General features: G+C 42.4%; 1 protein-coding gene across 1 annotated transcript in view; it reads right to left on the minus strand.

The window, feature by feature from the left end:
- Positions 1-26,685, minus strand: part of insrb (insulin receptor b) — a 103,395-nt gene that overhangs the window by 59,500 nt on the left and 17,210 nt on the right. Inside the window, exon 2 of the mRNA XM_058073090.2 lies at positions 11,567-12,115. Coding sequence (XP_057929073.2) covers positions 11,567-12,115 — 549 coding nt within the window. The remainder of the gene's footprint in view (positions 1-11,566; positions 12,116-26,685) is intronic.

The following is a 26,685-nucleotide window of genomic DNA, read 5'->3' on the forward strand; positions in this document are numbered from 1 at the left end:
GATATACGCGAGGGAAATTTAATGGAAATGCATTGGAACGGGACTGGAGTTTTTGTCCGAAATAGGCGAAATCCGTTATAAAAAATCCGATATATGCAATGAATTTTTATTGGAAATGCATTACAGAAAAATTGTTTCTTTTTTATCTGTCCGTTGTGAGTGAATTTCTGATATATCCGAGTCCGATATATCCGAGGTTTACTGTATATATATAAATAATATATATACAGACAACACCCCTCCCAACACCGGCTGCTCTGGACAGAGTTGTGAGAAACCTTTGTTGACAAATCCTTGTGTTATTTTGATTGACATTTTTTTATTGACAGTTTGAATCTATCCGTAGTGTGCAGATATCCGGGCCGGAAGGAGATTGTCATCATCACATTCGATTCTGACATCACACACAAACACTTTAGGCAATATTCCCCCTCGTCCCAGCTGTCCTTATTCAAACCACCTCAAGGTGAGCGGCGTGAAATCCAAACAACCGGAAGGAAGCTTCGCTTGCGCTTGGGTTAAGCCGGCAAACCGAGAGCCGAAGCAAATGTTTCCATCTGAGCCGGGGATTTTGTGAATGGGCGACTGCAAAGCAGTTATCTTTCCTTTCACCGTCTCTCGTATGTAAGTAATATCCCGCCGCCTCCCACTCGCTGCCCATTAGCCTTCCCCTCGGGCCCTGTTGTGCAGCTCAGCAGTGGGATGTGCTGTGGACAAAGGCAGGAAGTAATGAGGAAGTCCTTACAAACGTCCCACGCTTTAGCGAGTGCTTGGCTGCCGACAAGCGTTTCCTCAACAGCTCCGATATTTACGCAGATGACTGGAGGAGCATGTGAACATAAATAAACCACCAGCAAAAGAAATCAAACTGTTACGCTCATTGGGGAGCCATGTTTAATGTCTGTCTGCTCGTGTAGCACAAGTGAAAGCGGTGTTAGTTCAAACAAAAAAGACATGACAGGCGAGGGGAGGATTGTTCCAACTCATTTGTGTCCTCAGACACTCTCATCCTCTCCACATGATAGGCTCCTCGCATCCCCACGAGCAGCCAATCCCGTGTCACAACGGTGGGCAGCGGCGTCGGGCCAAAGTGCTCCACTTAGGCTGGTGCGTACGTTTGTGCTCCACTTGGCGCCGCGTGCCGGTGCGTAGTGTTGTCTGCATCTATGCAGAGCAGGATGTGGGCGTGCCGGTCCATTGATGAGCTGGAGGAGAGAGTTTTCCAGATCCCCTAGGGGTGCCTGCCACTGACAGAACGGGCGGGGGGGGGGGGGGGGGGGGGGGGGGGGGGAATTCGCACACCAAGGAGGACGTGCATGCGGTACTGATGCTGGTTTGTCAAAGCCAATTCGGGACGCTCGACACGGTCCCGGAGGAAAAAAACGGCTGCTAGTTCTTTGCCTCCTGTTCCTTTATAAGATATTCATGGTAATTCAAACACCAGTCGCTGAGCGTCTATACTGAGCGTGTTGACGTAAGGTAAGCACCCAAAGGCGCTGCAATGGAGCAGCATCACAGACGAGCGTGCTGGCGTCACTCGTCATGGACCAGAGGAAGATGGAGCTCGTGTGCCCACAGGGGTGTCCAAAGTTTAGCACGGGGGCCAATTGCAGCCTGCGGTACTTTGAAAATTGCATTTAAACTATAAAATGTAAAAAAAAAAAAAACAACAGCAGCAAATTTCAGGCATTTTACAAGCAAATAAAAAAATTAATCTTAAAAATTAAATTAAAATTAAAATTAAAATTAAAATTAAAATTAAAATTAAAATTAAAATTAAAATTAAAATTAAAATTAAAATTAAAATTAAAATTAAAATCAGTAGAAAAAAAGCTGTAATCAACAAGAAAAAGTCCAAATTAAAAAATATATACTGTGGGGAAAATAACATCATTTTGGTAGCATAAAGTTGAAAGAAGAAAGAAAGACTTCTTTCAAAGTTGTAATATTATCAGAAACAAACAAAACAAAAACATTGCCATTTTTTTAACATTTGGTTGGAAAAAGGTTATAATGTTATGAGAGTAAAGTCATAATTACAAGAAAGATAAAATGGGGGGGGGGGATAAAGTCAAAATATTAAGTTGCAATTTTCCAAGAATGCCATTTTAGAAACATAAAAAGCTGTCATTTCTAGAAAATTAGGCTGCAGGAAAAGTTTGGTTTTCAAAGTCTAAATGATGGAATAAAGTCATAATTATGAGAAGAAAATATAAAAAAAAACAGCTTCAATTTTATGAGAATAAAGTAGCAGGAAAAAAGTTGCATTCTAACTAGAAAAAGTTATAAAGTGGTAGTATCAGGAAAAATTATGTCATTTTAGTATCATAGAGTTGAAAATATGTTATGTCATAACAACAAAAACAACAAAATAAGTCAGTCAGGGCGCCATTAGGATGCTGTAAGGTGTAACATAAATACACTTTGATGTGGTCTATCACTATTAGGGACTGTCCACCAGACGGCAGGGACACTGAGGCAGGGGAGGAGAACATTTTAAAACTACCCCGGACAATGCCCCAAGATGCTAATAAGCAAACGTGCGCATCAAACGAGTGCTTCGGGTATTATTATCCAAACAGGTATTTTTAATATTCTACTGCCTGTAATCCACCACTGAAAAAATGAGAGGCAACTGAAATGTGGTTCTAAAGCCAAATGTTCTGCATATGAAAAGGAAAACCAATAACTAATAAGAAGATCAGAGCCGCATCGTACCGTGAGCCAATAAATGTGGATAGAGTCATCATCCCTTATGACTTATTAAGTCAATTTGGAGTTTTGGGACACTAGCCAGGTTTACATGAGGAGTTTTTCCTCTTTCCGAATGACTTTTGCGAAAACATGGTATACAAGGAAAGGAATATTCCAATCTCTTGTCTACATGCGCCGCTATAATCAAACACAATAGTCAATGGGGCATGCCCAGTAAAACGTAAACATCAACATCACGTGATACCGACTTCGCCGAGTTTTTCTTTCACTTGTTGGAATAACTCCGTATTGACAGTTTTTCGTTGGTCCAGTCTTGAAATTTAGTTTGGATCATAAACAAATTTTACGCAGCAGTCCATTGCCGATTGCTGGCCTCCATTTTTAAAAGTGAAGAACGTCTGGAGCTGCGTGTTACGTCATATCTGAGCATACGCTGAAAGAACGCATACATTTAAACAGGAAAAAATCTAATTAAATCTTGCTAATATTTTATAATTAAACTTGGGTCATGTTTTATATAGATATATATTTTCTTTTTTAATAAAACTGGACGTGTGAATAAAGTATAGATGGGTTTAGATTCTGTTCTACAGATGGATAAACAACAGAAGAAGAAAAACACCAGGAAGAAGAACACACCCTGACAACTTTCCGTTTGAGCGGGTACAAGATACCTCAATCGGATTGGGGAAAGGAATATTCCACCCCTGGGAATCAGATTATATGTTCATTCGGATTGGCACTTTTCTTTGGGAATGAGGTGTATACAAAGGTTCAATTCTTTCCGTTTCAGCAAATAAACCGAATGCAACTGGAATATTTGGGTCCATGTATACGTCATTCCAGTAGAAATATTCAAATATTATCTTGGTTTGTCCTCAAAGCTCACTTTTGCTCAGATGACGGCGACGGTTCGGTGGCATCACAGTGTTCAGACAGTAGAGAAAAACGACATGGTGGCGATTTCACATTATCTTCCATCAAAAAATATGCTTTCTGGCCACCCAGAACGTGAGGATGATCTGTCAGAATGAAACCATCAAATACTTTGCAATTTTGACCTGACAACGTCTCTGTGTGGACAGCCCCTATAAATGTATACAAAGTGATGTCCTCCAAAGGAGAGAACCTGGTTCTTGTTCCTGTATTAGTCTTCTTTCAACGACCTAATACTCATCCTGTTTCAGCATGTCCTGTGTTTGTGGGATTACAGATTCAACTTCCTGAAATAATGCGAGCAAGGACTTATATCAGTGTTTTTATCAAATACAATTATGGTAAACCACAATTTAATTACCAGCAATCATACACACACACTCTCTGCCCCCCCCCTGTAATTACACTCCAAGCTTGCTGTGTTTATATAAACGTACGTCTGACTCGTCATCCAGCATTTGAAATCATATCTAAGATGAACGTAGTGGGGGTTTCTCCGGGCAGAAGCTTTTTAGACCGTTGTGAGCTAGCGTCATCGCGTGCTAACTGTAGCACATAAAACATCGCAGCCCATTGTACAGGGTCAGGCAAAAATGATCTGACACATTTGTAGGTTAAATAAAAGGCAAATAAAGTAAAGAAACAAGTTTCTTTACAATGCCATTGTTATTTGTTTCTTTGTCAGTTGCTGCCATGAATTGGACTGGTGAGCATGGCGCTTTCATTGTGGAAACGTTTATAAAAAAGAAACTAATCTGTAACTGCAACACAACGAGTGTTCCGTTTGCACGTCAATCTCGGTAGACATGATCCCGTACCAGCTCCAAACACCATCTTGTTATGGGTTACCAACTTCAGAGCTACTGGATCTGCATTGAAACCAAAACCAACCGGCCGACCTTGCACTGCCAGAACTGATTTAATTTTTAAAACGTAACGAAACAGAATGGCATTATATGTACTTTGCGAAAATGAAAACACTTTTTTTTATGTACTTTATTTGCCTTTTAATGAACCTACAAATGTGTCAGATCATTTTGCCTGACCCTGTACATGCGTACAGGTGAGTATTTCTTTGCATTGCATACAGCGGAATGAAATACAAGCTGAAAGAAGGAATACTGTATACCAGATTTGGAATATGGGTTAAAGTTCCTATTGCTCCAGACGGTGATATTTTGCAACACTTTGAGGGAAGTGGGCGACAAATGCGCAATTCTCAAGCTACCTGAATGGCAAAAATGGAACTTTAGCCTGCTTCAGCTTGACCGTTTGCCCCTGTGGTGATAATGCGTGGTGGTATCGAGTGCATGCGTGTTTCGGAAAGCCAAACGTGAAACCATCCGCCATGTTTGCTATTGCATTATTGTTGCTTCGCCCAACCCTGAAGTGCCCCCCCAGTATGTCTGATTGGTTTGATTTGATAGCTGGGAAGTGAAGCGACCCCGAGGACCTTTATTAATCAGCAAGGTGACCAGCTGAGGACGATGATGGAGGCAGATGACGCCTGTAAGTGCTAAACACGCACACACAATTTACTTGGAGGCCACTGGAGCTCGGGTCTGGGTGAGACTGGGCCGCATCAGGTTTTCCCCAAAAAAACCAATGCATTTATTAAAAACCAAAAAAAAAAAAAAAAAAAACTTTGCTTTGGTTCCAATTTTCTACAAGAAAAGCTCTGATAAAACATTCCACTGTTCTCAAATATCTTACTTTTTATTTTTCTAATAAAACGACAAATAATAAAAACTTAAGAAACCACATATAGTTGGTGGGTAGACAAATGATTTTTTTCAGATTAAAATGAACAAAGCATTATTAGAGCCCTGTAGACATGACAAAACACGACTATAGTCACATTTATACTACTTTATATTTTTATTTACAACATATTGCGCAACTGCAGGGTCTTGAGACACATGCTAACTCGCAAACTAGAGAGCTAGCGACCTAAACGGTAGCCTTCAAGTTATTTCCTTTAAACTTAAATAGCCAAAAACTTACCACTTCCACACGGATAGTGAGGATAACTATTAAGAGTTATTTAACCTTTAACATGAACATTAATCAAACGTAATAATTTTTTCTGGGTACATGATACCATACAGCCTCCATATCAAACATTAAACTTTCATATCAAGGCGGGGGCCTCAAACTAGTGTCCTGCGTGCCACATTTGGCCCGCGGGCCGCATGTTTGAGACCCCTGCGTTAAAGGAATGGTCATCTTGTCATTGCTCATGTTGGCTATGACAACACAGCCCTGGGGAAAAGCTGTTCCTTAGTCCAGGTCTGACTTAGTCTGGGATTTCATGGTGTCTCTTCTCTAAAGGCAAAGGTGTGAACAGGTAGTAACCTGGGTGGGTGGCATATCTGCATCTGCTGGCTTTCTCTTTTGGGGGCTCGGTGTACACAATGTGGAGGTTCGGCAGTGTAACGCCAAATAGACACACTGGCACAGGATGCAACAGTGTTGCGTCCTTGAAGCTGGGCCTGCATGTCTTATTCGGACGTGCAGTTCCATCCATTCAGTCATTGATAAGCCATGGAGATGGTGACGCGTCGATGTGCTCTCGATGGTAGCCTAAACCTGCTCCAGGCTGTGTGATTGAAATCTGCCACCATTACAGCTCCTTCAGGATAAACACTTAGTAGCTTTCCAGTGCTACGCTACGTTATGTGGGTCTGTGGACAGCTTGGATTTGAACAACAGAAACTTCCCCGGGCCAGGTTTGCATTTCGCATTTCAATTACACATAACACACGCACACAAAATACAAACTAGCTGCCGCTTGTTAGACAGAATACTGAGTCGCTTTGTGTGTGTGTGTGTGCCGCCATCTTGTTGTTGGCTTTTCAAAGAGTATAGTGTGACGCTTTGATGAGGACGACCGTGTGTTTGTGTGAGATGGAAAACAAGTTCACTTTGACCTGAAACTCCTCCTGCTTGCGTGTGTGTGTGTGTGTGTGTGTGTGTGTGTGTGTGTGTGTGTGTGTGTGAGAGAGTTGTGCAAGCATGCAGAGTGTGTGAGACTGAACATGTTGCGCCAGGCCCCAACAGCAGACAAACTTTTATCCAAGAGCAGAGTCTGTCTTCTCTTATTGGCTCATCTGTGAGTATTATTAAATACAGTAAACCTAGGATATATCGGACTCGGATATATCGGAAATTCGCTCACAACGGACAGATAAAAAAGAACCGATTTTTCTGTAATTCATTGCATATATCGGATTTTTTATAACAGATTTCGCCTATTTCGGACAAAATCTCCAGTCCCGTTCCAATGCATTTCCATTAAATTGCCTGCGCGATTTATATTCACGTTTATTATTCAGATTTAGGACAAATATAAAAGTGAGTGACAATAATACTAGCACAGCAGTGAATGAGATCTTAACCTCACTATTGGAAATAACGTAGGCCTGCCTAACGTAGGGCGTAACAGGGCCTAGCTTAATTAACAATTTGTTATGCTCAGAGTCCAATAAAGTTCAATTCTCATTACCTTACGTCTCTTTTCATTGCCCAGTCCAGGTACATTGGAAACATAGTCAAGGAAGTGCCTTTTTATATCGGATAAAATCCGATTTACGCATATACCGGATATAAATCCGATATATGCGTAAAACAGACATTTTCCGGTATACGCATATAACGGATTTCCCTTATATCGGACAAAACCAGTGGGAACAATTGAATCCGATATATCCGAGGTTTACTGTATGTGCATTCATCTGCTTGGCTTACATCCAGCTGCGGATCGGATACATGTCTTTTAAAGTCTGACCCGTGAGGAACTTCCCATCCCGAAGCAATACGTGATGAAGAAATACCTAATCAGCTACAATTCTACTTCTCAATATGAAACCACAAGGACATCGACATGAACCACAACCTAAAACCACTCATAAAAACAGACTACAGAAGAGCATTTGACTAAATTAACTAGAACTAACTCAATGGTCCATTAACGACCCATTAAAAAAAATGAAGCAGAAAACACCAATGAATTATGGTGTGTCCCTGAGGTTTACAGCTTTTACAGCACAATTAAAACTTAATGCCGACTAATTTCTCCGCTATTTAACATGAAGCCTGCATTAAATGTTAAAAAGGGTGAAAATGTGTCGAAACGTGCACCCCCTGTGCTGGTAGATGTTGTTATACAACTACTATGGTTTTCATTCTGGACTCATTGAAATAAGACATTTGAGAAGAAATGTGACTATACAATTATTGTAGAATTCATTTTAAATGGGCTTTGAAAGGAAAGTTCCAATTTTCTGTCAAAACGGACAGAACAAATACATTTAGCAAGACAGATTAAAGGATCCCTGACGTGATTCAGCTTTGCTTAGATACGTTATATGTTGTCGTTGATTGTGTTCTACATTGTTCCGTTTTCCAAAGCGTAAAGTCAATTCATGTCATGTCATCAAGTCAACTATAAATGTCATTTCAACAAACTTACCGTTATCATTCAAAAATGCAACCTTGAATTTGACACCCATGCTTTATGGCATTTAGTCCAAACACCAAAAAATTTGGTACCAAGAGCAGAGTCTGTCTTCTCCTATTGGCTCATCTGTGATTATTATTAAATCTGTGCATTCATCTGCTTGGCTTATGTCCAGCTGCGGATCGGATACACGTCTTTTAAAGTCTGACCCGTGAGGAACTTCCCATCCCGAAGCAATACGTGATCAAATATTGTTGATAGATATGTTATATACAGTAAAGTCTCGTTATATCGATATCGGTTATAACGAATTACTGCTTATTACGATACTATTTTCATTTCCCGGCAAATTTCTAGTCTTTTATGATATAATTAGTTCCGTTAGTACGATACCCGGTTATTATGATAATCCGGTTACTACAATGCCCTTTTCATCTCCCGCCAGCCAATTTGGTCTGCTTATATCGATACAAAAGCAGCTTAAATCAATCTTTGCTTAAGGATTTCAATACCAACTGACATAGCATACACACCTATTCCAACGAAGACACAAGCGTACAAATACATGTATTTAATTGTGTTGTATTCAGATATCTTTTTATCGCTTGCAATAATCACTGTTTTTCATATGTACATGCTGGCGTTCGTTGGTTCTTCTGTTGCAGGCATGTGTTTGGCCAGCTATGTGGGGCGGGTTGAGCATGACCTGTGAACCAGGAAGTGCGGGAATCGGTGTGTGTGCTGTGCTCTGGTGGTGGAAGTGTGAAAAATAAAGTTGACTGGAAGCAGCCGTTCGCCGTGTTCTTTTTTGGTATTGAAATCCTTAAGCAAAGATTGATTTAAGCTGCTCGACATTGTTCTATACTAGTATAGAACAATGTCGAGTGCATTATTGCCCACTTTTAATGCAGTTCGGCGCAGGATCGGATATATCGACAGTCCGGTTGTATCGATATTTTTTCCGACTCCCGACAATATCGATATAACGAGACTTTACTGTATTGTCGTTAATTGTGTTCTACATTGTTCCGTTTTCCAAAGCGTAAAGTCAATTCATGTCATGTCATCAAGTCGGGAACTATAAATGTCATTTCAACAAACTTACTGTTATCATTCAAAAATGGAACCTTGAATTTGACACCCATGCTTTATGACATTTAGTCCAAACACCCAAAAAATTGGTACACACCTTTCAGGGTGTGTTTTCAATTTGAGCAAGATCAGCTGAAAAACATGGCCGACCATCAGTCACTATTACAGAAGTGTCAGGATATTGCGTTACGTGTATGCCAGCATGTATTCCACAGGAGTTTGAGCAAAACCCGTAGGGCGCGCCGCAAATGTCATTTGCGGCTCTAATATCCATTGGGGACATGAGCATGCATGTACGCCAACATCAATAAACATTTACAATAAGTGGAGACACACACACACACACACACATAATGCAGCAGGGACAGACATGCTTGCATCATTTTCTAGAAATGGCTCCAGCGTCGACTCCACTGGTGCTGATCACATGATGCCCGTCATACCTCCTGTGCTGGCCTATCCGAGGCAGAGGAGACATGAAGGCACATGCACAGACATTGCTTGACGTACCATAAACACAGCCGTGTTTATCAGTTGACATTCTTCACCCACACACTTTCCCTCTGCTGCAGCCCGTCAATGGTCCCAGCTATTTGTCTTTCAAACAAGAGTCTTGTTCCACATGTCCACATGTTAGCAACGCCAGCAGCACAGACACAAAAGGTCAACTTCCTGACTTCCCCGCCCGGCAGAAAGTTCCGAAAGACGAGCGAGCAGCCAACATTATATGCGGGTTGTGACAGTTGAAGTTCAAGTATAAACACGGCCGTGGTCGTTACGCTTTGAACATAGCCTGTGTTCAGACACAGAGTCGGACGAGGGGGAAAAAAAACAACACAAGCTATAATCGCCTTGAAAAAAAATAATAAGCATTCTCTCCGCGTGTCTTACAATAGACGCCATTCTCTGTGTTTATGCGACAAGAGGAAAGACTGACTGGCCGACTGGCCGACTGGCCGGCCGGCCCTCTGGCTGGCTGACAGGCTGCCGCGCAAAGCCGCAGTTCTTTTTTGGAATGAAAGGCAAAAAGAAAATACCAACAAAGATGTGTACTATGCTGTTTGTCCCGACTCTTCTCGCTGCAGTCTTTCTCCGCAATGCCTACCTTAAACGGCACATATCCCTGACTCAACAATAACGCCTGAGTCATTTCAGACTTCAAAAAGATGGCCGGCCTGTAATTATGAATCACTTCCTCTGACACACACGCTCCAGTCAATGGATGCTAATCAGAGGGCTTAACTCAAGCCGCAATGAACAAACCCATTGCTTTCCACCCATTGACATGTTCCGTGTATCGCTGGACTCCTCGCATGATGGCTTCCACAAGCGCGTTACATCAATCACCATAGCCATTAACGTCACATATAAACACGCTGGGAGATAAGAGGCTGCGTACCACTTTAGAACGTAAACATGCATGCCGCCAACACAAGAACACAATGTGGCTCAGGCCTCTCAGAGTTCGCTGCCACCCCAATCGAGATGATTCCCCATTCTACTAGTGCAGACGCGAACAGAATGGCAGAATTGACCAATAAAAACTGAATTTACCGTTAAATATGGAACTCTGCGGAAAGTGCCGTAATGTTGTTTGTGTGGGGAAGAAGTTCAATTGTGGCGGAATCTCATCGCAAATACTCACCTACACCCTCCTGCATTAAACTCCTGCAAAAGTTGGCAAAAAAACCCTCTCTTATGGAGCGCCAATGGAAGCTAGCTAGGGTTAGCTGAGTTTAGCAGAGCATGCTAGTGGAGATGTGAGCTTTAATGTAAGCGTTTTGCAATGGCGTGCAGGTTCCGGCATGTTTATTCCTGCACCCAGCTCGTCTTAACCATCAAGCAGCATTCTTAACAGACAACACATTTCCAGCCTTCAAAATAAGAGCGCTGATGGCCACATCTTGTCTTGGCAAAAAAATAAATCTTACATTTATGACGCAATTGGAATTGCAACGGCGACTACATCTTCCTTAATCACAAGCACGGTCATTACAGCTTGTTGAAGATTTAGTAGCCAAGTGTGCAGAGGGGGGCATCCCTTTAGAAAAGATGGCCAGGCTCCACACGTCTCCATTCGTGGGCTAAATGACCCAATGATGTATTGCATCAATAAATGTAAGGATTTTTGCATTGGAATTTTACTCACTAACCCAAAAAGCACACAGTCTGGCAAAATAAGAGCAAGAGGAAAATGGAAAAAAAAAAAGATTTCATCGCTCTCTGATAGCAAGAAGTTAAAATCTCATGTTGGCTTTGAAGGTAGTTTAAAAAGGATGCTTTTCATTAGGGGTGCCCTGATCCGATATCGACAACTGATATCGTTCAAATATCAGCGACATTGTGGTTGAGTGCAAAACTTACTTCTCTGGCAGTGGTTCTGGGACCAGCATCGCCCCCTGAAGTGTCCGTTGATGGTGTTCTGTGGGCAGATGGTCTGGCCTTGGGCCGTGCCGGGGCATACGTCGCCACACTCCCGGTCGTTCTTGTTTTCCACAATGTAGTTGTCCTCCACCGAGTCCAAGATCTTGGACCAGTCCAGAGTGGCCAGGTAGCAGAGGTCTGGATTCTTCTCTATCCTCACAGCCCCCCTGGTGATATTCATGAGGCTGTGAAGGCCCACCTCCTTCAGCTGCAGCATCTCGTAAATCACAAGGGCGTAGTTGAAGAAGAGGTTGTTCCCGCGGATCACGGTCAGGTTGGGGAAGAGATCGGTGAGGGAATCCAGGCCGTAGACGCGAAAGAGCAGCATGTAGTCGGTGACCACCAGCAGCTTCGGGAAGCTGAGACCCCGGAAGTCCTCGGTCTTGGTCTTGAACATGAGCAGGATCTTCAGGTGGCCCTCGATGATGGTGCAGTTCTCCAGCGTCTGCAGGTTGGTCACATTGTTGCGGATGTCCTTACTTTGACAAACTGAAAAGACAGAGGGACGGCACACATTCTTAGTAGAGAAACCGAGAGACCAGATCTTTCAACAATATGACACAGACAACTTCTTTTTCTATCGACTTTTGCTAAACTTGCATTTAACTGTACACACCAGGAGGTATGAAAGACTGGAACAAATTAGGATTTACCAATTGTACCTGTTGATTTGTCCTAACCAAATATCATGACGTTACTACTACTACCAGGAGAACCAGACTACAGAGTGGAGGGATCCACCTGTTGTGGCCCAGCAAAGTGCACTATATTGGGACACATGCTCCGAGCAGCCGTTATGCTGCTATGGAGGTCAGGAGTAGAGAGCGGGAGGAGCCACCTGGCATGGCCTGGCAAGGTGCTCCGTATTTGGGCACGCGTACCGTGCCGCCAGTGTGGTATCTACCATGCCTTGAGGGTAGTAGTGTGTTGTTTCAGGCGGCCGATGAAGTTTTCTGTGTACTTTTTTTCCCCCCTCACTGTGGAGCATCTGGTACTACTAGTATGTGAAATATCTCTGAAGTGAATGTTTGTTTACAAGTGACTTCAGGGGACGTTACGGTTACAGGCCGTTAACGTCACAGGCAGGAGAAAAAAGGAGCGCATGATTTGCTCGCCGATGCAGAATGGCTAATCTCCCCTCATTGGAGCGTTTTTTTTTTTTTTCAATAATGGGTTACTGAGCTATTTTTAATGTTATCAGTATGACGTCATAATTCCCTCATAAATGTCGGGCACTCCTACTTTTATTGACAGAGCTAAAACTGTATGGGAATTTAAAAGAAGGAATTCCTTATTTGAACTTTTTCACCTTGCCAAAAGAGCAAATGTGCTTAAGTCAACAAGCATTGTTTATTTGCCAAAGTAGTAAGCGTGGTGTGGATATCAACGATTAGCATTTGGCTACACTTCCTTGATCAAATATGGGGAAAGTTAACACAGCGTTGTTGAAGTATTCATAACGGGAATGGGAGACTCTCTCTTGTGATGTTGTTCTCAACTCCTATTTCCGTGCCATCATTGCACTGAAGAGATAATGCTTGTAAACATGGTGCTACAGTGGAAGGAGATAGCAGATATAACGATGATGTTCTTTGCCAGACAGTGTGTACTGGACGCTGGACCCTGGTACATCTCAAGTATTTGGATTGTGTTACTACTCCAGACTACTACATTCCTTGAATCAAAATTGACAACAAATACATTTAGCAAGAAATATAAAGTGTCTTTTTCAATGTTCAATGTTTAATTATCATTATTTTACTTATATATATATATAATATGGATATGGCTGCACGGTGGCGAGTAGTTAGCACAGGGGTGGGCAAACTTTTTGACTCGCGGGTTGCATTGATATGACAAAATTTACAGGGGGGGGGGGGCAGACTATATATTTTACACGTAACAGTCCACCTGGTATTATTGTATCTGTAAAATTGTCATGCAATCTGCTATTATTATTTATTATTTTATATTTATATTTAAATATTAAAAAAATAATAAAATATTATAATAATTACAATAGAATTAAAATAATAATTATTATATTATGTAAAATATGCAAATATAACAATAATATTATATATAATTAATATAATAATTAGCGTTAATATAGTAATTATAATAATCATAATAGTTCTAATAATAATTATAATAATCTAATAATAATTATTATTATTATTATTATGTGCTTGTGTCCCTTTTTTCAGGAGCACTTTGTAAACAACAGACCATGTCAAAAAACGAAATTGATAAAACCATCAAAAGGTTGGCTCAGGCCATGATGCCAGGTTGTATGTTGAGTTTACATGAAATACTTTGGAAAGATTGGGCGGGCCGTATTCAAACACTTGGCGGGCCGGATGTGGCCCCCGGGCCGTAGTTTGCCCACCCCTGAGTTAGCATGTTGGCCCGACAGTCAGGAGATCTGGAAGACCTGGTTTGAGTCTTGGTTTGGACATCTCTGTGTGGATTTTGCATGCTCTCCCTGTGTGTGTGTGGGGGGGGTCCTCCCACATACCAAAAACATGCCTGTTAGCTTAATTGGCTGTTTAATGTATATTGTATATTTCATCCAGAGGACATGAACGTCTGCCGCCTCCCCTGACCAGAGTGACGAAGATGCGAGAGGGTTAACAGAAAGGAGACCCGGAAGCGAAATGCTTATGAACGCTCATTCATGCTTTTTCTTTCAGCTGAAGCTCCCAGACACACAAACCCACATTTGTTTCAGCGAATGGACGAGCATGCAGGCACTCGCACCGGAGGAGTTCATAGGAGGGCAGATCTTTATAAGGAGAAGTACGAATATGAGCGGCATGGGCATGCAGCCGTTCTTTCACACCTTTTTTTCCCCAAAGGAAAATAAATGATGGAGGGATGGAAAATCATTCTTATCTTGACATTTAGCCTGCTTACTGCCATTTTCTTTGCAAAAATGATATCAATAATATGTTAAGCTTACATGTCATCACCAGTGTTTCCCACACATTTATGTACTCGTGGTGGGCTGCCACTAATAGATTTGGCGTTATCTGTTCGCCCTTGCTTATAAACTATTTATAAAAGCACAGAACTTGATGGAAAATGTCCTTTGAGCCAATAGATAGTATATATAGATAGTAGTTGTGCGGATGTTGTGGATCTCTTTGCAATGTGTGCATGCTAACGTTAGCATACTAGCATTTTTAGCTATTTTGATGGGCAGACACGTATATAAACACTTAGCACTATCATGCAAGGTGTGCTAAGGTTAGCATGTTATAATTGAAAATAAATGTTAGCATAGTTGAATTTGAGCCGTTTTAAGACACATAAGACTACACAGACATATGTAAGTCTATACACATATAAGACTTAACACTATTATGCTAGGTGTTAGCATGTTAACCTTAGCATTGCTAGCATGCTAACAATAGTTCATTTCATAGTTCGACACTTATATAAACACCAATCAACCACTAACTATTATGTGGGGTGTTACCTTTAGCACTGCAGCATTTGTAACGTCTGTCATTTGCAAAGAATGTCGCTTTAAGAAGCCGTACAAGGGCAGCTCTGCAAACATGCAGACCCCCCCCCCTCCACATTTAAATCACACTGAAAGCTAGACATATTCTACATTTTGTAAAAGGATGAAATTGTTGTGAAATGTTGAAGAAATTGTATTATCCATCAAGAAATGCGACTCTTTTCTACTCGCAAAATGTAAAGTATCAGCATGACTGTGGCTGACATGAATGAGAGCGATGAAGCTACCGATTAACTTCCCAATCTGTTAACGGTTAGCAAAACAAACATGTACAAACTTTGACCAGCAGCGTAAAATAAATGGGAAGCTTTAAGAGATGGCTAAATGGATTGCGGCCAGTAAAGTCTGTAATCACATGACTGTCAAATAAAAGCAGCTTGTTGACTACAACAGCATGCCGGCATCAGGCGACACATGTATTTTCTAAGGAGTACAAAAGTTCACCCAGGTTAGGAGGGGGCGGGGGGAGTGAGTCCCAGCACCTTTCTGGTGGCTGCCAACCGGCACCGGCAGCCATGTTGACTGACTACTTTTGTCCCCTTGAAAAATTGAGAGAAGGACTGGTGAGGTTGGTCTCTGGCCCTGAGCTTGGACCGCCGGGTCCTGCCTTGGTTGCCAGGTCAGAAATCATCCAGTCAAGTTCCGGCAGCAAAACATAAGCGTTTATTGCCTAAAATAAGGCAATGCTTCACGGCAAAGGTCACAAGTTTTGCTATCAATTTGTACTCCTTTATTTATTCTGTTATTACTCAATATGCCTTTCAAAGATCACAAAAAGGGTTGGCGTGCGGCGACAAACCCTCCGTGTGTGCTGTGTCACGTAGGGTTGCCAGCACCTGTTTTGAGCCCACAAGGGACGCACTTTGTACCGTATTGGCGCAAGAATCAACAACTAGTCTGTAAAATCTGAATGCCAGCGTGTTTGATCACTCCCTTATCAAACCTATTGCTGTCGGCCCTTTCTTGCGTCATTGTTTACACACTTTGCCTAGCTGTCACTGGCAGCAGCTAGCTAGCTAGCGTTATCCACAGAACTTCTGGTCTTCGGACTCCAAATGTGACTTTTTATAGCACGGTGACATTTTGTTTTGATATAAACATGCAATGTGGTTAGTATGGCGCTCGTTTTTGTCCCACGGGGAGTGGATATCACATTCATGGGTTAAGTACTACCGTTCAAGCGTCACTGCAAAATTTTGCTCTGTTGTCATGATACTTAATGTCTTCATGAACATAAACACGGTGTGCCCAGCCTTAAAATGGATACTATCATGGCGGTCGGATGTTGAGCAGCTCACCAAAGCTACAACTTATGGTTTAAATCAGGGGTCTCAAACACGCGGCCCGCGGGCCAAATGTGGACATTTGAGGCCCTAGTTTGAGGCCCCCGCCTTGATATGATTTTAATGTCAAAATGAGTTTAATGTCAAAAAAAAATATTACATTTAATTCATGTTCATGTTAAAGGTTAAATAACTGTTAATAGTTATCCTCCCTATCCGTGTGGAAGTGGTAAGTTTTTGGCTATTTAAGTTGAAAGGAAATAACTTGAAGTCGACAGTTTAGGTCGCTAGCTCTCTAGTTTGCGAGTTAGCATGTGTCTTAAGACCCTGCAGTTGCGCAATATGTTGTAAATAAAAAGAGTATAAATGTAACTATAGTCGTGTTTTGTCATGTCTACAGGGCTCTAATAATGCTTTGTTCATTTTAATCTGCAAAAAATCATTTGTCTACCCACCAACTATATGTGGTTTCTTACGTTTTTATTATTTGCCGTTTTATTATTATTATTATTATATTTATTTATTTATTACTGATTGATTGATTTTCTTTATTCTTGATTTGTTTATTTATTTTTCATCGTATTTTGTGTAGAAAAATAAAAAGTAAGATATTTGAGACCAGTGGAATGTTTTATCAGAGCTTTTCTTGTAGAAAATTGGAACCAAAGCAAAGTTTTTAAACAATTTTTGTTTTTAATAAATTCTTTTTTTGGGGGGTGATGCGGCCCAGTCTCACCCAGACCCGAGCTCCAGTGGCCCCCAAGTAAATTGAGTTTGAGACCCCTGATTTAAATCCATGCTGTTAGCATGTAGTAATAAGTATTTTGCTCATTTTCAGCATTAGCGGAACTTCCTTCCTGTGTGCGTTGATTTCCCACAGCAACATAGAAAGGAACGCTAAACCTAGCGTCAAAACCAAAATACAGCAGCAGTGGCGGCAGCTCCAATATGTAGCGTTACCTTTGGCTAGTGGCCTGAGGCACTGTGAGCCAGTGTGTGGTGAGTGGTGAGCCCGCCACACTATTTCTGAAGCTCCGTGTTAAACCCTGGAAGCGATCAAACTGTCAGGCATGAAAGAGACTCCCGCTTCTTCCAACTCTTTTGAACTGTGCAAATGTAAATGTGATGTACTTCTGCTTAACCTTCTTAAAGGGGACCGATTATGCTCATTTTGAATTGAGTTGTGGACTCCTATAGAGCAACACACAATAACCCGCACAGAAAGCATTCTAGATCTTCCAGAATCTGCACCTATTCCGGCTGTATTTCCTTGGATTTCCAAAACTAATGTATTCCACCCATGGCCCGCCTCTGGGCACGCCCACTGCACTGTGATTGCTCATAGTCAGCTTGTAGAGCTTGTACCCCGGTACGCCCTTATAAGGAAGACCGGTTCACTGTTATGTCACAGTTAGAAAAAACACAACATTACAACAATATTTATGGGTCAGAAAAGTGGAGAAAGCGTAATAGGTCCCCTTTAAGCACGTCCCACATCAACTACACCACCATCGGCTCCACAAAATCAACTACACCACCATCGGCTCCATTAACTGGAGTCAAACGTCACTTTGCAGCGACTATCAAAGTCAACTAAAAAGGACACTTGCGACTCATCAGATATTTATAGTTCAAGACAACACCGGGGAGGCACTCGCACCAGCACGCGCCAGCCACGCCCCCTTCATCAAACTTTCCGTAAGAGGACCCAAAACAACACACTGCTCCACTGCAGCAGTTGGTGTCATTCCCAGCGATAACGGCAACCTTACACCTCTCTGCTCCTCCCGCCTTATCGCCTGGACGCATCGACCAGCGCTGCAGGCCAAGTACTCGCCGCCTGCCTGCAGCAGCTCACCGGATGCCCGCTGTGCAGCGCGACAACATCAGCTATGCCACACAACATCTGCAGGTCCAGGGTGGAACACACGTCTGCACCACACCAAAGGGAACATACAGTATGTGCCCTTTCCGCATTTAAGAAGCACATAATAGAGTATTTCTCCTCGCGCTGCATGCAGAAACTCAAAGCCTGCTGTGTTGCCGTTTCTGAGCTATACGGACAAGAAATATGAGTGAACCATTAGCGGTCGGAGAGGACGATACGGTGGGGGAGCATCTGGAACAAAATTGAGTCTTGTTTTTGTTTTTGTGCATTACCGTAAATGCTGTAATCATAGCTCACCATTTATTCACTTACACTACATTGAGGATATTCATTAGAAGACACACTACATGACATATTACAGTAATCCCGCACTACTTTGAATTTCACCGCTTTACTCATGGTTTTTCAAAGATACAGTAAAGTCTCGTTATATTGATATCGGTTATATCGAAGTACTGCTTATTACGATACTATTTTCATTTCCCGGCAAATTTCTAGTCTTTCATGATATAATTAGTTCCGTTAGTACGATACCCGGTTATTATGATAATCCGGTTACTACGATGCCCTTTTCATCTCCCGCCATCCAATTTGGTCTGCTTATATCGATACTAAAGCAGCTTAAATCAATCTTTGTTTAAGGATTTCAATACCAAAAAAAACACGGCGAACGGCTGCTTCCAGTCAACTTTATTTTTCACACTTCCACTTTCACAGGTCATGCTCAACCCGCCCCACATAGCTGGCCAAAGACATGCCTGCAACAGAAGAACCAACTGACATAGCATACACACCTATTCCAACGAAGACACAAGCGTACAAATACATGTATTTAATTGTGTTGTATTCAGATATCTTTTTATCGCTTGCAATAATCACTGTTTTTCATATGTACATGCTGGCGTTCGTTGGTTCTTCTGTTGCAGGCATGTGTTTGGCCTGCTATGTGGGGCGGGTTGAGCATGACCTGTGAACCAGGAAGTGCGGGAATCGGTGTGTGTGCTGCGCTCTGGTGGTGGAAGTGTGAAAAATAAAGTTGACTGGAAGTTGACTGGTGTTCTTTTTTGGTATTGAAATCCTTAAGCAAAGATTGATTTAAGCTGCTCGACATTGTTCTATACTATAGAACAATGTCGAGTGCATTATTGCCCACTTTTAATGCAGTTTGGCGCAGGATCGGATATATCGACAGTCCGGTTATATCGATATTTTTTCCAATATCGATATAACGAGACTTTACTGTATCTAATAAATCATGCTGGTTGAATATGGCCTAGAATTAGTCAAAATATTGAAGGTAATTCTACATATTTATTGCCTACACAAAGCATTTTGGTGAATAAAAATATAAAGCATTCAGCAGAACCCTACAAATACTCTGACAAGTATTTTGTGTGGATGACGACTTCTTTGCCACTCGTGGCCTCCAAAATAACAACCCCGTGCCCTCCTCCTCTCGTCCCTAATTTAGGGACACAGGAGAGGCAATGAGTGTAAATAGGGACCAAAAACGAAACAGGGAGGTGGCAAAAGAAGAGAAGAGGGGTGGAAAGGGGTGGGGGGTAGCCGAGAGAGAGATGTGACGGGAGTGAGTGGTGGGGGTGGGGGGTGAGAGTGGAACTTGAGCCCAGGCAGGAACGCAGAATGACGTAAGGGACCTTCAGGACGGTTGGTGATCACATGCATGAATGGAGGGCCGCTGTGGATCACTGTTACATGACCGCCGATGTGAGCACACACAAACGGCCTCACAGTGGAGGGGGTGGGGGGGTACAAGGACACAAATATAAAAATGAACATGCATCTCAAACCAAGATCTAGAGAGATGGCGGTACGGACAGAAGTAAGCTCTGGAGCAAATACGAGCCGATTCCCAAGTCAGCCTTCCTGACCTGACTACGTGCAGGTGGAGATACGTGCTGAGGGGGGATTGGTTCCTTGAACAGTGACCGTGACCCCTCCATCATCCACCCTCCCACAGAGGACCACCCATACGCAGACAGTGTGGTGCGCTCACTGACTGTACGAGAGTGCTTAATTACAATAACAACCCAATCAGTCTCTAATGAGCCTGGAGGGGCGGTGGGCCACAGAAAAAGGGGGCCTGCGCTGCAGCACGGAAAGGAATAACAAAAGAGGAGCGTGGACTGGAATGTACTGTACCACACAGCAGACCCCAAGAAGGCAAATGTGGGCCATCCACTCTTCTTTGCCGTCCCGCTTGACACTTCATTTGGCAGCGGGAATGAGAAAAGCAGGAGGAGGAGTAGGAAGAGGAGGTGTGGACAGTGTCAGACAAACACAAATGCAAAGCAACATCCTTACAGATAAAAATGAATAAGAAGCGAATGCATACGCTGATGCATTTCAACTGTATGAGTTCTCGCAAATAAATATAGTGCACCCGGAAAGTATTCACAGCGCTTCACTTTTTCTACATTTTGTCATGTTACAGCCTCATTCCAAACTGAATTAAATTAATCTCTTACCTCAAAATTCTACACAAAATACTCCATTATGACAATGTGAAAAAAGGTTTTTTTGACATGTTTTGAATTTATTAAAAATAGAAAACAAAAAATCACATTTACATAAGTATTCACACCCTTTGCTTAATACTTTGTTGATCCACCTTTGGCAGCAATTACAGCCTCAAGTCTTTTTGAATATGATCCCACAAGTTTAGCACACCTATCTTTAGGCAGTTTTGCCCATTCTTCTTTGCAATAAGTCTCAAGCTCCATCAGGTTGGATGGGAGACGTCTGTGCACAGCCATTTTCAGATCTCTCCAGAGATGTTCCATCGGATTCAAGTCTGGACTCTGGCTGGGCCACTCCAGGACATTCACGGAGTGGTTCTGAAGCCAATCTTTTGAGATCTTGGCTGTGTGCTATTGTCTACTGTCTATATGGTCAAGGTACATGACCAGTCTACTGAGGTCAAGAGCGCTCTGGAGCAGGTTTTCATCCAGGATATCTCTATATATTGCTGCATTCATTTTTCCTTCTATCCTGACTAGTCTGCCAGTTCCTGCTGCTGAAAAACATCCCCACAGCATGATGCTGCCACCACCATGCTTCACTGTAGGGATGGTATTGGCCTGGTGATGAGCAGTGCCTGGTTTCCTCCAAACATGGCGCCTGGCATTCACACCAAAGAGTTCAATCTTTGTCTCATCAGACCAGAGAATTTTGTTTCTCATGGTCTGAGAGTCATTCAGGTGCTTTTTGGCAAATTCCAGACGGGCTGCCATGTTCCTTTTACTAAGGAGTGGCTTTCGTCTGGCCACTCTACCATACAGGCCTGATTGGTGGATTGCTGCAGAGATGGTTGTCCTTCTGGAAGGCTCTCCTCTCTCCACAGAGGAACGCTGGAGCTCTGACAGAGTGACCATCGGGGCCTTGGTCACCTCCCTGACTAAGGCCCTTCTTCCCAGATCGCTCAGTTTAGAAGGCCGGCCAGCTCTAGGAAGAGTCCTGGTGGTTCCAAACGTCTTCCATTTACGAATAATGGAGGCCACTGTGCTCATTGGGACCTTCAAAGCAGCAGAAATGTTTCTGTATCCTTCCCCAGATTTGTGCCTCAAGACAATCCTGTCTCGCAGGTCTACAGACAGTTCTTTTGACTTCATGCTTGGTGTTTGTGCTCTGACATGCACAGTCAACTGTGGGACCTTATATAGACAGTTATTATATTTCCAAATCATGTCCAATCAACTGAATTTACTGCAGGTGGACTCCAATTAAGCTGTAGAAAGATCTCAAGGATGATCAGTGGAAAAAAGATGCACCTGAGCTCAATTTTGAGCTTCATGGCAAAGGCTGTGAATACTTATGTAAATGTGATTTTTTTGTTTTCTATTTTTAATAAATTCAAAACATGTCAAAAAAACCTTTTTTCACATTGTCATAATGGAGTATTTTGTGTAGAATTTTGAGGTAAGAGATTAATTTAATACACTTTGGAATGAGGCTGTAACATGACAAAATGTAGAAAAAGTGAAGCGCTGTGAATACTTTCCGGATGCACTGTACATCATACCATAAACAAAAATAAAAACATTAAACCACATTTACTGGGCAAAGGCACATTAAATGTTTTAAATGTTAATCGATGTTAATGATTAACACGTTAAATGTCTTCTCACATCCAGCCCGCATGTGATGAGAACTGCATGCAGCACCTTTCCCTTGCATGGTTTGGGGTTTCATTCAACACCGCAGCCTCGTCGCTGCAATTTCTGAGGGATTCATCTGTTATTTTTAAACTTGTGCGCCCTACTAAGAATCTACTACGCAGCCAACCAACACATGCTGGTCGGCTGGCCCAGCGCTGCATCACTTAGTCAGTTTTGGAGTGTCAGATTGGAGCCCTCTGCGGCCCAGCCTCGCCTCCGCCTCCTCTCGCTGCAGCAAAGGGTAGCCACATGTTAGCTTAGTGTGAAACCAGACCTGTGTAGCATAAAACCAGGTGGCTGTCTATCTCTGGACTGTGACAAGTTTCCTCTCTCTGACTTCTCGGCCGCATGTTGCACCACATGAGGTGATCTGCTGGTGATAGATTTGCCCATGGTACAGTTGCTCAAATCAGAAAAATGCTTTTGTTTGTTCATATAGCTGTGGTGGAAAGTCCTGGTGGAAAGGCCAACTGCCTGCGCTGGCCGTGCCAACTTGTGGCTTCCACAGTGAAAAGTGATGCGAAGAAAGTGCATGAGAGGCATTTTAATCAACACGTACCAACTTGTACTTCCAAAACAAATAATTGTGGAGCAAAATAACATAAGAGGAGCCAAGAGGAGCATGATGGCACGGGAAGGGGGGCTGGTTGGGTAGAGGGAATTTGGTTTATACAGAAAACTAAAGAAAGGGCGAATATGTCACTAAAGGATCCCATATTCAGTTATTTTACTGGGCCCCACTGGGAATGGCCGCTTGGTGTGTCTGTGGCTTTAATGCTAATGAGCAGAGTGCACTTACTTGTCCAATGCGAGAACAGAACAGAATGGAATGCCTTCTATTGTCACTACAAGCATGTACAATGACATTTAAGATTGTTGTCAAATTTAACTATCATGCTAGTTTGGCCTATTTCCTCCGAAAAAAACAAAAAGGATCAAACTTAGACCTCCCACATTTGGAGCTAAATGACTGGTAGTTTGTAGCAAAGCCTGCTTTTTATGAATGAAGTATTGGGCATACACGTGAGGTGGCCTCATCTGGGGGGGTCAGGTCAGACCAGTTATGAAGAAGCATCTGTTTGCGGTATTCACCAAGAAAAACCATCTTCTCTTGAGACGTTAATGAGCATGAACATTGACAATGGTTATTTAAAAAGTCCCTGACATGATTCATCAACTTGCGTAAATATGTTATATAAATTTGGTAATTATGTTCTATGCTGTTATTGTTGACATTTACAATTCACGGCGCCACCTGTGACGAACTAGGTCTTGCAGTTTTGTTCCCATTTCTGGGAATGACGTCATCAAGGTGACACCTCGCAGCTAAAGCAGAGAAAACAAACGCTTCTCTTTGACTCGGTTCAGTATATTTTTCATCAAAATAGTAGACGTGGCTAAATGTTGTGTTGCTGCTGGATGTTCACAGTTTCCCAGTGACAGTGGACGCTTTTCTTTTCCTAAAGAGGAAGGTGTAAGACAACAATGGACAAATCAAGTGCAGAGAATGAGATACAGATGGACGTCCACATCGAGTTATATAAGTTATTTGTAGTGATCATTTCACTGATGACTTCTTCAAAGAAACTCTATTAAACAATGTCTTCTTAACACTATTCCACGATAGTGACAGCGCTGCAAATCATTATACATGTTATAGTAACATTTATTTTCGATGTGGGGGCCATTGTGGCGGTGGCAGCGAACATGTAACCACATATATAATCAAATATATGAAAAATATGAATATCTCTTTATGCTCATTAACAGCCGATTTAAAACAATAATTGAAGGATAAGCAACTCCAGGGTAATTCACACTGACCAATCTTTATTTCCATGTCCTAATACTTAAGTCGATGTTCTAAAAGTTCTCAAAAACTGTTGACAGGTTGCGCAAATCTTCGTTGTAATCACTGTAAACATCTCATCTACCGCCATGTTTGTTTACCTGAGTGAATGCACTCCGATGGCGTCCCTACTGGAAATAAGGTTGAATTGCAAACGCTAGCTCGTCATGGCTGCCATCATGAACTATAAGTCATTTTGGCGAATTGATCATTGCCTTTTAGAAATCGGTGTATATCATAATTACAAAGAATATATAACATATTTAAGCAAAGGGAATCAAATGATGTCTGGGGCCCTTTGAGGTTATAACAAACAGCACACAAATTCCTGAAAACTGACAAGGTTCTTCCTTGGACCCGATCCCACCACCCTGCCGTGTCCTCACAATAACATCTTCGGTGGGGGTGCCGCACATGTACACTTGAGGACACGGCATGAAGGTGCAAGGAGGACTGAGAAGGGTGAGAGGGAGTTTGTGGGTTTGGAGCACCTGTTCTGGCTAGCTGGGCTAGCCTATTTATATACAAATGCTGGGTCCCGTTACAGCTGTGGCACCGGGCCAGGCTGTGGCGCGGAAAAAAGAGCAACACGCAGGCAGACCCCGTGCCTTCAGATGGCTTGCCAAGAGAAGAAGAGGCCCAAACCAGATCGCACTGGTGACTTTGGCTCGACTCCCTCTTCTCTACCCTATGACTCTGGAAGGACTGGTGCAGGCTGGGGGAGTCAGAAGGACAAGAACTAAAACAATGAAAAGACACAAGGGCGAGGTGATGGGTCATTAACACTTGTTTTTAAAAACAATGACTCGCTATTCTGTCGGCCCGGATTGACCCTTGGAATGGAGGCTCTGAGGGGAAAAACAAACAGAGTGGTTGAGGGCTGCAGCCTCTGAAGACCTACTCTTTTCCTGACAGGAATTGATCCCGACCATCAAATACCTAATGATGGTTAGACTACCAGCAGGATAGTTCAGTTCATTTCATTCCATTAGGAAAAAAAAGTCCCAAAAGATCCAAAGTTGTCAGCACACTTTCATGTACCGGTCACACTCAGTTTGAGTATTCACTTATCACGCCCGGGTCTGGAATCAATTAACCATGATAAGGGAGGGATTATGGTAATATTATAACATACTATACAAATATATTTTTGAGTGTCTTGAACTGAATAATTGGATTTACATTATTCCTTTTGCTTCCTATGGAAAAACCGCTTTGGTTTTTACACAATTGGGTTTTCCTGAGACCTTCAAACAACAAAATTATAACGAAATACAGGGGTACAACAGTAAATGACAATGTTATTCTGCCATACTTTCTTTTGGCTTGTTGTGTTTCTTGTTTGTCCATCGTAATATTTGCATTCAGACACCAATCCGCACTAAATCTCTACGGTAGACGTGACACAGCGGACGGGTGAGCATGAAGCCAATTAAAATCAAATGCCACACTTGTTCGAATTACATCAAATTTCAGAAAAAAGTTTCACCACAATTGGCCCGTGTCTGGTTATTTAATTTTACTAAGATACAAACTTCAGACTGGGATACAAGCAAAACTGTGACCTGACTTGAATGACATAAATTACAGACTGTTAGTCTGTAATAGGCCTGTCACGATAATGGATCGATTTATTGAATGATAAAAAAACAGGTGGGTAATTTTGAGCCCTCCATAAATGGCAATAATCTGTTAGTCTCTCAGTGGTACACAGGCTGGATGACAAGAGGCATCACTCTGCATGTGTCTGTGTGCATTGGCTCTATATAAAATGAACATGGAAGAGAGTGAGCATCTTCTCAGCCATTAAGGATACAAACATTGCCAACTGTTACATACTCCTTAGTCCTAAATTCCCAGACAATTGAATCCATCGGGTACTGTCATGGATCTTCTAACGCTGACGAGACACAAGCTTCCAAACTTCCTCATTCTGGGCCTTTTGAGTCTTTCTGATGCGTCTGCAAAGCGCCACACAACATGTTGTCTTTCCTAAATGAGTTGGATGTTACGTGTGATTTGGTAAAGCAGCAAAGACACGCTTTGGCAGCTGCTTTTACCTCCCCAAATCTTTTCTTCCCGTAGAATTGGACAGCTCGTGAAGCAAAGACAGAAAAATCCCAAAAATTCTGGCTCTGCTGGACATAACGGATGAACCAGGTGGTGCTTCAAAGAAATAAAAGTTTTTGGGAGGGGGAGCATTCCTGACATAGTCAACACATTTGGCCACAGACAGAAGGCTCGGAAACAGGAGCAAGGTAATCAACTGCAGGCCAGACTGTGCTTAGAACACAGTAACACACACAAACGACACAAATGTGTGTATTACTCA

Source organism: Doryrhamphus excisus, linkage group LG4 (genome assembly GCF_037039965.1).
Source record: "Doryrhamphus excisus strain RoL-2023G ecotype Guam linkage group LG4, RoL_Dexc_Guam_v1.1, whole genome shotgun sequence".
NCBI classification, from domain to species: domain Eukaryota; kingdom Metazoa; phylum Chordata; class Actinopteri; order Syngnathiformes; family Syngnathidae; genus Doryrhamphus; species Doryrhamphus excisus.